At 33.8% G+C, this 12,333-nt stretch overlaps 1 protein-coding gene across 2 annotated transcripts; it reads left to right on the top strand.

Moving 5' to 3' along the window:
• On the top strand, positions 4,133-12,331 carry LOC18604316. Of its 2 annotated transcripts, none has more exons than XM_007036721.2 (10): positions 4,133-4,561; positions 4,650-4,719; positions 4,951-5,018; positions 6,431-6,492; positions 8,374-8,455; positions 8,568-8,801; positions 9,652-9,780; positions 9,877-9,938; positions 10,024-10,140; positions 12,031-12,331. In XM_007036721.2, coding segments are annotated over exons 1-10 (876 nt in total). In that variant the 5' UTR covers positions 4,133-4,510; the 3' UTR covers positions 12,032-12,331. The 2 variants fall into 2 exon arrangements, with proteins under 2 accessions (XP_007036783.1, XP_007036782.1); XM_007036720.2 differs by having other exon boundaries at positions 12,025-12,329.

The following is a 12,333-nucleotide window of genomic DNA, read 5'->3' on the forward strand; positions in this document are numbered from 1 at the left end:
AGGGGGTTTAGCCTTTTTTTTATACTTGGAAACCTCAAATTAACCGTTGGGCTTTTGAACTTCAAAATTTGGTAGTTGTCCTTGTACTTTTCTAGCTTGTCTGAAGGGATATTCTAATACTTGCGATATAAGTCTCAATACTTTAAGTTCTTTGCTTATTGATAGCTCGATACTTCAAATTCCTTTCTCGATACTTTTATCTTCCATGCATAATTCTGACTAAGACTTGTCTCGATACCATATTCCCTTAGTCTCAATACATTTCAGTTTGCTATCTAGAATTTGCCTCATGAGATGTCAATTCGATACTCTAACAAACTGATCTTGATACTGATTTACTTGGCCATTTTGAATTTTGAATCTTGAAATTCTGCTTTCGATACTAATATAGTGTGCCTCAATACTTAGGCACTTCCTATTTTTTGTTCACTCTCTGAAGTTGTTGTCTCGATACTGAAAATTTTCCTTTTGGATACATTTGGACTTCTTATCTAGAGTCTAAAGTTTAAAGACAAGTTATTGAAATTCTGAAAGTGTGTCTCGATACACAAATCCTTGCTTTCTGGATTTCTACATTGTTAAGAAGTTGTCTCAATACTTGATGCTCTTGTTCTGGATACTTCAGCATTCATTCTCTGGAAATATAACTCTTTTTAAGTGGAGTGTCGATACCGCCTAGAGTAGTCTTGATACACCTTCTTTCTTAGGCTATTTCCTGAGGCATACACAAACAAACTAATCTCGATACCCTCTTTCAAAGTCTTGATACTTCAGGTTAGTTTTAGCCTCTTAACAATTATTGAACTTAAGTACTCAACCTATTTGTCAATCAAAGTCATGGGGTTTTCTTTAAAGTCCAAATGCACTAGGCGTTCAATTTTTTGATCATTAGCTTTTATTATATTAAAACAAAGGATAAATCCTAAAGCTAACAATCTCCCTTTTTTTATATGACAAAACATAATAAGCAAAATATGAATTTTAGAAGCTCCATCTGAGTTTGTTAGCTCAAGCATAACAAAAAAAAAAAAAGGAAGTTCCCTTCACTTTATGCAAAAAAAAAAAAGTGTATGTGTGAGAGGTGCATTTTGCTCATAAAATCCTTTTCCCCTTTTTTGTTATATCAAAAAGAAGTTGAGCATAGTAATTGGAAAATTAATCAACCATAAAGCATTAAGTGAATTCTAGAATTATAGTATTCTATCTCAAGGCAACATTCAAGTATATGTATCCTTCGCCCCGGGTATGTATGATTTACATAAGTAACTAGAACAAATAAATGCCAAATTGAGTTTTATTCACATTGATCAAGTTAAGACAATATTCAAGATAAATCATGATGCTTATGTAGAGAATGATGATGATGATGCATATGCAATATTCTTTGAGTTAATTATCTAAAAAAAATCATCCAAGGTGTTTGTTAGAAAAAAGTGTGCCTCAAGGCACAGAATTAGGATCCCAAATGAGCTCAAATTTCATGGATTTGGCTTAGCGACCATTTTCTTGATATGATCTAGTTTCCTTTTGTATTCTTCTCATTCCTTAATTAGTCTTCTGATGATACTTCCAAAATAGTCCTTCATCTCAGCAATTTGTGAGTCTATAATGGTTGAAGTTACAAGGACCTCAGTGTCCTCATTTTCATTTTCAAGCTTTGTCTCCCTTGGTTCTAGGACTTGTGCAGACGTCACATGACTTTGATACCATCCACCATTACTTTGCTTATACTGAATTTCATTTACTACATCTTTAATAATTTACTGAGTATTAAGCTTGATAGGAGGATCAATTTGTATGTCAGCTCTGTCGAATTCAGTCAACCTGTTTACCACCATTCCATATACTAGAGTTCTATTCTTCTTCGTAGTCACTTCCATCATGTCTTGCAAAATGAAATCAGCCAAGTAAATCTTTATGTTGTGCTTAATGTGGTGCATGAAGAACATATCTTTTCTTATCACATGTGTGGAGTTTGTCCTACTTGGCCTTAGGTTCTAAAAAAGAAGTAGATGCAAGATTCTATCATGAAAGTTGAGTCGGTTTTCATTGAATGGCTCTAATGGTGTTGGAGGGGGTAGATAAAAAACTCCTTTTGCAAGTCTTTCTCAAGAAGTCCATCCCTTAACTGCTTAGTTTTCTTCCTTCCTCAGGGATTTATAAGGCATGATTAATTACAAGAAAAAAATTTGCATTTCCTTTCCCATAACTAATTTTACGAACATTTCTTCGAATTCAAAAGTCATTCCATCACCAGACTTGACAGTTTTGGTAGCATTTGAGTAGAAAATTTGACTAGTTCCTCATTTACAAGCTGATAACTCTATGATATAGAGTTATTTGAGCTTAATTTTGATAATAATTTAGCTTAGTTCTTGTAGTAATGCATAAAAATTAATAGATTTTATTTAATTATTTTAAATTAGTTAATTTAGGAGAGTCAATCTAATCTTAGTTAATTTTGTGCTTAATTTGGTGTTAATATGGTTAAGATAGGTTGTTATTGATTTATTCGTGCTTTTGTAGGTATTTGATGAAAGAACAATTTTAGTGGAAAAAGAAGAGCAATTTCAAGGTACAAACTTTCACTACACATGTTTTAGTATTTTAGTCATAACTTTCTCTAATGAGTTTCAAATGAAGAGATTCTTAAACCATTGGAAAGATAAGAGAAAAATCTACAACTTTTATGTTTACCACTTCACCCAGTTCGGCCTGGAAGGTAGTCAAAAATCTTATTGAATTTAATGCACTACAGCAATCCTAGAAAAATTACGATTTCTAATTGGGTAAGGCTGCGGCTCACATAGTCGAATGAGGAAATCCCAGCTGAAATTGACTTCTTTCTTCACCCAACTTGACCTAACTTCAAAGCCTATAAAAATAACCTTTCGGAAGATGTTTAAAGGAGAAGAGAACAAAACATTAGATTGATATATGAGAGTCAAGCCACAAAGTCATTGAAGCTAAGAAAATTTTGAAGCATTCAAAGAGATTTGGAGATCAAGAATACAATTCTTGAGTTTTTCTATCTTTTTTTATTCTCTTTTTCTCTTAGTTTTGTTTTTAATATTTAAATTTTATTCAATGATGATGTATGACTTGATGGAGAATTAAGTTTTTAATTTAAGATTATAATTGAACTTAATATGTAGTCTGATTTATTTATCTCTCTTTTACTTATATTTGATAGATTTAAGTTGTTTATTTTATTCTATTCTTAATGCTTCTAATTGCCTGATTACCAATTAGATTGAATTGAAAATCTAGGTTAAACTTTGACAAAGGAGATTCAGGTAGACCTTGAATAGAATAGTGTATGATCGAATGCACTTAGTTGATTAGGTGATTTGATTTGCATATAAGATAGACATACACTTATAACCCATACGTAGCTAAAATTAGAGCACAAATTTAATGAATCTTTTTTCAATTCAATTTGCATAGACATATAGTAAATTAATTGGAAGAGGTATTATTATGAGAAACTCGACAGAGACTTGTAAATAATTTAAGACTCTACGTTAGTAACTTAATCCATTAAACTGAGTTAACAGAGAGACAATAATCAGCCAAGATATTGATTTTGTTCATAAGAACTAACTTTCTGTTAATTGGGTAACAATAAATGTATAAGATTATAAACATTACCTTATATTTTTTGTTTACAAGCAGCATGATAAATTCAACATTATAATGTTAACTTTTGTACACACACAAAGATCTGCAAAAACAAAGCAACAAATCATGATCTTACCTTTGTTCATGAGCATTGACTTTTTGTTAAGTGGATAGAAATGCATGTATAGGATTGTAAACACTGTTTTATATTTTTATTTACACCAAGCATGATGTATTAAATAGCAAATCATGATTTTAATTTTGTTCATTAACATTCAATTTTTCTTAAATATATAAAAATGAATGTATATAATTATAAACAATTATGATATACTCTTTTACTTTGTAGTAAAAGCTAGAACAACATTTCTGTGTACATTTTTTGTCATCAATACTTGTTTTCAAGGTTTGTTATATGATCTGAGCATAAAGCACGGGATCAATTCTAGTATATTAAAAGACAAACATTTTAATTACTTTTTTTTATTTACTCTTTAAAAATAAGATATTGGGAAGAGGGGAGTAGCTGAAGCCAAAATGACAAACACTAAATAAACGAACTTAGGGGCTTTGAACTGAAGTTTGAAAAATCTTTGTTCTCAACGATGTTGTGGGGCTGTGGGAAAGGGAAATTGTTCCAAATTGCAAGCCTTTCCTAATCTATTTGCAATGGGGAATTATTCAACAAACAACGCTGTTCAAATCACAGCCACACACAAACGGCCAAACTGGCCACTTACCAGGCATCACCAACTGAGAAAGAAAGCAGGGAAGCAAAGCGACCCCCTTTTACCCTTTTCTTATCTTTAGCCTTAACACAGAAACAAAAAGAAAAACAACCCATCTTTAAGCAAACAGAAAAACTCAACATACTAAATCATCAAACAAAATGGGAACTGTTATAGACTCCCATTTCTTAGCTCTAACTGCCATTGTAACTGTATGTTTTTATCTTCCTTCTCTTTCTCTTTCTTTTCTTTTTTTCCCTCTAGAATTGATCCTTTGAGTTATTTTGGTGTTTTGTGTAGGTGGGATATCAGTTATTTTTCTTTATAATCACTGCTCTCCTCAAGTTTGATAAAGTCACTGACTTTGCAGGTACATAATTCATACATTTAGCTTCTTTTCATGTTCTTTTTTACTATTGTTTAGAGCAAAGTTTGGCAAAGTTCAAATTTTTGGCAAAGACCCATATAGCAATTCATGGAATTCTTCCTATGCAAAAACAGTTTTTTGGGTTCTTTGGTTGCTAATATTAGGTAGGAGTTACTTTTGTACAGTTACCTTTGACATGGTATGTAAGGATATGTTTTTTTATTTTTTACTCAGGAAGCACGAATTTCATTATAATTGCTGTGTTGACTCTGGTAACAAAAGGGTCATGGCATTTTCGACAGGTAAGTGATAATCTCTCTCTGACCTTCAAACATGAAATACATTGACCAAGAAAATGTTATAGAATTATCTGAAATCATTTTCTGCTAGAACGTGTGCATGAAATATAAAGATTGTACCTATGTTAGGATTCTGATACGAATTCTACTCAAACATTGTTCAGCTCTGGATGGATAGTACTTGATCACTTAATTTAGTTCGGTTCTAATTGTGGTTGATTTTGTTTTAATAAGGAGCATGCTGTAGCTCATCTAAAACTGTTAGTAATTATAATAATTCAACACTTGTTGCATATAAGACTTCAATTTACAAGAGTTCCTTCTTTGGGATGCATCCTTTGTTTAAGACGGAGCTGCTCTATTTCTTTTCCTAAAATGTCTAGCACAAGCTATGGGCTACATGTCATACATTGATTTCATTGAAATGATTTTTCCCCTTTCAGGAAAATTGTCTTTAATGAGTCTCACTTTTCAAGAAAAATTCAAATGCATAGAGTGGAATAAGCAATTGGTTGGAGCATTCATACTTCAATCAATTTTGAAAGGAAAGAAAAGATCAAACTTGCTGTGACTTGTGTATTTTGGTGGACTGCTCCACTGCTGGCAGTTTAAATGTTCTTTCATCTCATTATCAAAATCCTAGTTTGTATTCAATCTTCTTTGCCCCTCTTTCTACCTGTCCAAATCTTTACTTGTCAAAGGCCTTTTACCTCAATGGCCACTGCCCTTTCCTTTTCTAGGTTAGGCTCCTACATGTCTGTCTTGAATGGATTGCATTTCGTCACTCCAAATGGCTGAGGTGTGTTTCATAAAGAGATATGTAAACTCTATGGTCCTTAACCTCTGCATTCAACATATGGCAACTTCCACATCGAAAATTTTGTGTATCATATCTTGAGTATTTTCTGGATGTGTATTTTGCGGGATTCTTAGACTTCTCATCAATAAATTTAATTTTGAGATGTAATTATGATGTTTTAGCAGAAGGTTCTGAGTCATTGTTGAGGTCTCTAAATCTATTTTCATTGGGTTATCTGTTTTTTACAAGTCAACACCTTCAACTTAATTTTCTTACAGTCACACTTTGTATTAAGTTGTTTCCATATTCACCGAAGGAAGTAACTCTTAGCAGAATGCTAATGAGATGAACTACATTCAAGCTTTTAATGGAGGGGTGCAAAGGTTTCTTAACATTTTACTTCCTTTTTCTTCCTTTTTTGTTCTTATCTTAAAAACAATGAAAAAGACAAAAAATTTATGTTATTTTCTGTCATCCTAGACACCACTAGATTTGTATGCCCTGAGTTAACAACTGAGAATTTGGATGATCTGATGCTTCTGTCTATATCTCAGCTTGAAATTATGTTCTGTAGACATATTTTCGCTATAATTGATTTTGCAGCTCTGCTTTTCAGGTAGTCTTGACTTTACTTGTAGTAATATGGGGCCTTCGCTTGGGACTGTTTCTATTGATGAGGTATAAAGTATGAAATTTTATAAAAAAAACACTCCTTTCATATGGATCTTTCCTTTTTTTTTCTTCTGTATTTGATGATTTAATCTCTTGATTACCAAATGCCATGAAACGCTTTCTGAGTAGCAATATAACAACTTATATGCATATCCCAGTTATTATATGGCCTGACTTATCCCTTTTCCATATCAGCTGAATAAAAACTTTTGTTTACGCCATACTTGGGTTAACTCATAAGGTTTTTCACTCTTGAACTCTATTTAGGGCTTCTTGCCAAGTTGAAGGCCATAAAAGAGATTGGCTGCTCTTTGCAGATCCAGTTATTGGTATTTGATGTTCATGACTTAGTCATCTCATTCACCTTTTTCATCTCCACTATTGTAGCATCAACAATTTATTTATTGCTCCTTGACTACCTTCGTATATATCGATTTCTTAGAGCTATCTAGAGTACCTTCCTTTCTCAATAGTCAGGCTTTGACCAAACATAAGACTCAAGGTGCTCCAAATTATGCTTTTATCAATGTTCTCTAATTTCAGACCAGTGTTTTTGACAGTCTCCCTTAATTCTAGATGCTTTTGATTTTCGAGACATATTGTTAACATATTATCATTCAATTTGTAGTGGCTCAATCAAAGGTTTGCCTTTTCCATTGCATATGAAATCCAAAAAAGAAGTTTAACATGCTTTTCTTGGTCTAGTTATTTCTAGGCATTGAAATTTTAATTGCTGGTTTTTATTGTCTTTAACTTGTCCGTACACAACATAAGCATGGCAACTACCTCTGTTCACCAGATATCCATATACATACACTTTTATTTTTATTTCAACAGTGACGTGATGAAACTTAATGAGATCAAGAAACAACATTATAAGCATGCATAAACTAGAAGATTGTATTAATGTTTTAATCAAAGTAACCTTCTTGGCTGAAACATCTTTCACCTTTTGAGTACCTTGTTTAGCATTGGACACTGGTATTTATTGCAAGATTAGCTAGATGACTGGTGTTTTTGTCTCTAGAGTGCATCCATTCTCCAGTTTTTGTCTAATATGTGTTAATTAGGTAAAACCAACTCCTCCTGATACGGTAATGGACAATTTTAGATGTTCTTGTCTGGTTTGTAGCTTGAGGTATCTATTTCCGTGGTCCTTGTTATCTAGTTATATTTATATAGAAACAAAAATTTAATCCTTGACTTATCTTTCAGCATCTATAATATCGATAAAAAGACAATAAAAAAGAAATACTAGCATGGAAAGGTTCTTGAGGGTTTTTCTATTTTTATTTTTTACTTTTCATGAAGCAGCAGACCAAGGAGAGATGAATGGTGATTTAAACATTGTGTATGCATGATTAAAAGTGAGAGGAGGAGAGGGGAAGTATCTATGGGCTTATTGCTGGTCATATGGTCATGTAAATTAAGGCCATGAACTGCATCTTTGGCCTTGTTGTCTTTTAGGTCAAGATTCAGCACTGCATTTTTCAGTTCTTATTAATGATAGCTTGATATTTATCAATTTGCAATTTTCTTTACGTATGCAAGATGTCTCATTTTGTATGATTTATGTAAGTTTTACACTTGGTAGATAATAATTTTACTGTTATAATTATTTCCGTTCCTGTGGGCTAGGCTATTTAAAAAATGTACATTTAGGCCCGTGGTTGGATTAACAGTATGCCCCAAGCATTGAAGGATCCCTTTCATTATCAGAAAAAAAACATGCCAAACTAGGCACGTTTTGCTACTTTGAAGCAGCCAATGTTTCATATTATCTTTCTATCGTACTGGTTCTCTGACTTGTGGAAGGGATACTTTTTGCAACAATTCCTCCAAAGGTACTTATCAATAATTATATTTTTGTGACATTCTGGTGAACAGAATTTTGCAATGGGGGGAGGACCGACGTTTTGATGAAATGCGCAGTAACTTGGGGAAATTAGCATTTTTCTGGATATTTCAGGTTCTTGTCTTATTGGTCTATATTATCCCTCTGATCAATGTAGCTATTTCTTTGCTGTCTATTGGGTGACATTTAATACATTTGTGTACCCTAATCTTTGCATGCATCGCAGGCTGTCTGGGTGTGGACTGTGAGTTTACCTGTAACAGTGGTTAACGCAAGTGACAGAGATCCATCCATTCAGGCTGAAGACATTATAGGGTGGATTTTGTGGTCAGTGGGTATCTCTGTTGAAGCTACAGCTGATCAGCAAAAACTTTCTTTCAAAAACTCTCCAGAAAACAGAGGAAAGTGGTGCAACATTGGACTATGGAAATATACTCGTCATCCAAACTATTTTGGTGAGGTGAGCATCACAACTTTCAAATGTCACCATTAACCAGCAAGAAAATTAGAAAAAGAGCTTTGAATTCTCATATATCCAGTTACATTCTTCCCTAGATGACATTAGCTAATACTACCTGATTAATTATGGGTGTCCCAGTGCTAACTGATTGTGTGATTAAGTGCATGCTTCATATCTTGTTAGCTGCCATACTCTACCATGCTGACTCCAATTAGACCCTGTTTCATGGTTCAACCATGTGTTTATGAAATATAAAGGACAGTAGGTTCATCTTGGTCTTTTTGGTGTACGGATTGCTATAAGCATATGCATGTTATGGACCTCTACTTTGGAGCATTGCTGGGTGTAACCTTTTTTGTTAGTCTAAAACTGTGTGCTGCACCTTCAGTAATAAATGCTGAAATCATATTTGCTTTTGCATCAACATCATTTCTAACTAACTTTGTCTCTGCCTGGTTTAACTTTTTTCGTAGTTAGGAACAGTCTCCAATCTCCATTTATGTGCTCTCTGTACCACCTATAATGTTCCTGTAGTTGTAGGTTGCAACAGTTGGATATCTCGAAGCTGAGAATAACAGGATATAGTTTTGCTTTCTGTTAGATGACTGAGTAGAATCTCACCCAAATAGATGACATGGGATTCAACTAATTGAGAGATCTGGGGTTTGGGTTTATGTTGAGTAAATAATAGGATATGAATCTCTTCTACTGTGCCCGTGGACATGGCATAATTTCCCTTTCAGTCAGAGTGAAAATAGAGTTCAACCCAACATCAGAGCCACTGGACCTTTGATTTTGCTTCCTTGATAATTATTTTTCTAAATGATTTCTTAACAAATATCTTACCCAGATTTTACTTTGGTGGGGAATTTTTGTGGCCTCTGCTCCCGTACTTGAAGGTGCTGAATGGCTTGTAATTCTTGGGCCAATCTTTCTGACATTGCTGCTTCTTTTTGTTAGTGGCATACCATTGCTTGAGGTTTGTTTTCCTTGCTTCAGATTTTATGTTATACAATTTGGCCACAATTTTGCAATATACTGATGTTATATACTTATGTTACATGTATGGACACAGGAGTCAGCAGACAAGAAGTTTGGTAATGTGAATGCATATAGGATTTACAAGAAAACAACTAGGTCAGTCATACTTTCTTCCACTTTTAGTCTCTTGAAATAAGAACTGAAAGCAGAGATAACTGAGTCTAACATATTCTCATTTCAGCCCTCTTATTCCACTGCCACCATTCGTATATGGAAACCTGCCATTGTGGTTCAAAGCCACTTTTCTCTTTGAATTTCCTTTCTACAGTCGTAATTTTCCACAGGAAGGGCCAAACTGGTGAGACTTAATCTAATACTTTCCTAAATGGTTACTTTTGGGCTGTTATACAATTTTAAAACCTATTTTCCGCTAGTAAGGTTGTCTACTTTCTGTCATTTCTATCTGGCAAGAAATTTGTTGGATGGAAGTTGAAATTGAAATCTGAGACTCTTGGGGTACAGAAATGGAGGAACATATTATTGTCCGTGATTTTGTCCGAGCAAACAATTATACTTAACCCATGAAATACACTCACTACCCAGACAACAATGCCAGCCCTGCCGGAACATGACATAAAGGTTTCTATACTAATATGTAATCAGAATCTGAGTTACTCTCTCACCAACTCAGTTTCTCTTTCCTAAACAACATGTTATAATTCTAACTGCCAATATTCTATTCTCTTTTATAAGTAAGTATGTAAGGCTACATTTATAAGAAACAGAAATTGTGGGAAACAGGATTAATTTTTTCAATATGAAACTCACAGTATACCATGAACCCAATCTTCCTAGCAAAAACTTAATCTGAAAAATTCTTATGATATGACTATGTATCTTGTTAATTACCCATAAATACGTCCCTAATACTTGTTCTTGTATTTTGTTTCCCCCTCCTTCATTACCATTCTTTGTTTGAAAGGTTTTTAATACTCATAGTCCTTCATAAGGTGGAAATTTGACATTTTCCTTTAGGATGGAAAATGGAGGGAAGGGAAAAGGGAAGGAAGTGGAGGGGATTTGGTCTCTTCCTCATGTTTGGTACAAGAGAGTGACAATGGATTGAAAGAAAAGAGATAAAAGTAAATTTGTAAATAGAATGTTTAATGTTGGTTAAATGAGTTTCCACTTTCCTTACTTCGGTATTGAACTTGAGGAAGTGAAAAAATGCAGTACCTACCTGTTTTCCTCTGCTCTTCCATTTTCCTTATTACCAAATAGTCTTCATTCTTAATCAAATATCATCTCTCACTATGCGGACTAAAGCATTATGAATTTCAGCCTATTTAATAGGCTGACTTACATGCATTCAATTTGTTAACTAGGTGATCTTGCTATGTCTTTGGACATGGATGAATGTCTTACTCTTTATTAGTTTGATAAGCTTGGTGATGGGCTTATGTAGGAAAAATGGATCCTCAGTCTTGGCAATTGCATAAAGACATTGCTTTCTAGTTCAAGCCTATCTTTATGTATTTAGCTTATACTTTTCATGTTGCAGACTAATGCATTTATACTCTTTAAGTCTCTAATCTATATTTAACAAGAAGCTGTTGGGGCAAGCAATCCATTAAATTTGTTCAGAGTAAGGAGAGATTTATAAGCCATTTGTGAAATGGATGAAAATGTTGAGCTAATTCGTCAGTTCTAACGCTTTGAGTCTAGGCGTCACGGATACTACATTAGTAAGAGATGAGATAGGTTTTGAGTTTATAAGGGTCTTTCGACACCTTATAAGCATGTCTTTTGAGTAGGAAATCAGTGACAAATGGTATCAAAGTTTACCAAACTTTTCATTGATGAGAGGCCCTATGAGAGAGATCAAGGTCGAGGTAGGCTCGGACCAAGGTGAGTCTTTCTCTTATATGGGTGAAAGAGTCAGTGCAACGAGGGCATCACATAATTGGGTGAGTTAGAATGTCATGGAGTTGCATAATTGAGTGGAATAGAATATCATGGATCTCGCATCAATAGGAGATGCAATGCGTCTTAGGCTTAGTACGTAAGTATTTTCAATTGAAAATGTGAGTCCATGACTCACTTGCATACAGTTGCTGCATTCTTGTTTAAGCATATTTTATAGTTTATCCTTGCAGGCAAGTCTGCCTGTGTCTAAAAATACTATAACGTTACATTGATCTTACTGATTCAAGAGTTTTAATATCATTTACTTTTGTGCAAGGTGTAGAACAAGCCAAGAGGAAATCAAGGATGAACTGAAGATGGGTTAGTACTGTTCTTTGGATTTGCCAGGTCGCAGATGAAGGCAAATAGAATCCAGTGCTTTTGTTCACTTTGTGGAGCATTTCATTTTCTAGTTTGTTATGTGTAAATAAATACAAATGTTTGTAATCTGACTTCTCCTGCATGTATATCGGACTTTATCTGACTGGTTAATTCATTCTCACTTGTCAACTATAATTCTTTGGCAGAATCAATGTTGGCTAAACTTATAGTAAGAAGAGAAATGTAGGAAGCTTCAATGAATATT

The sequence above is a fragment of the Theobroma cacao genome, chromosome 3 (assembly GCF_000208745.1).
Source record: "Theobroma cacao cultivar B97-61/B2 chromosome 3, Criollo_cocoa_genome_V2, whole genome shotgun sequence".
Lineage (NCBI taxonomy): Eukaryota > Viridiplantae > Streptophyta > Magnoliopsida > Malvales > Malvaceae > Theobroma > Theobroma cacao.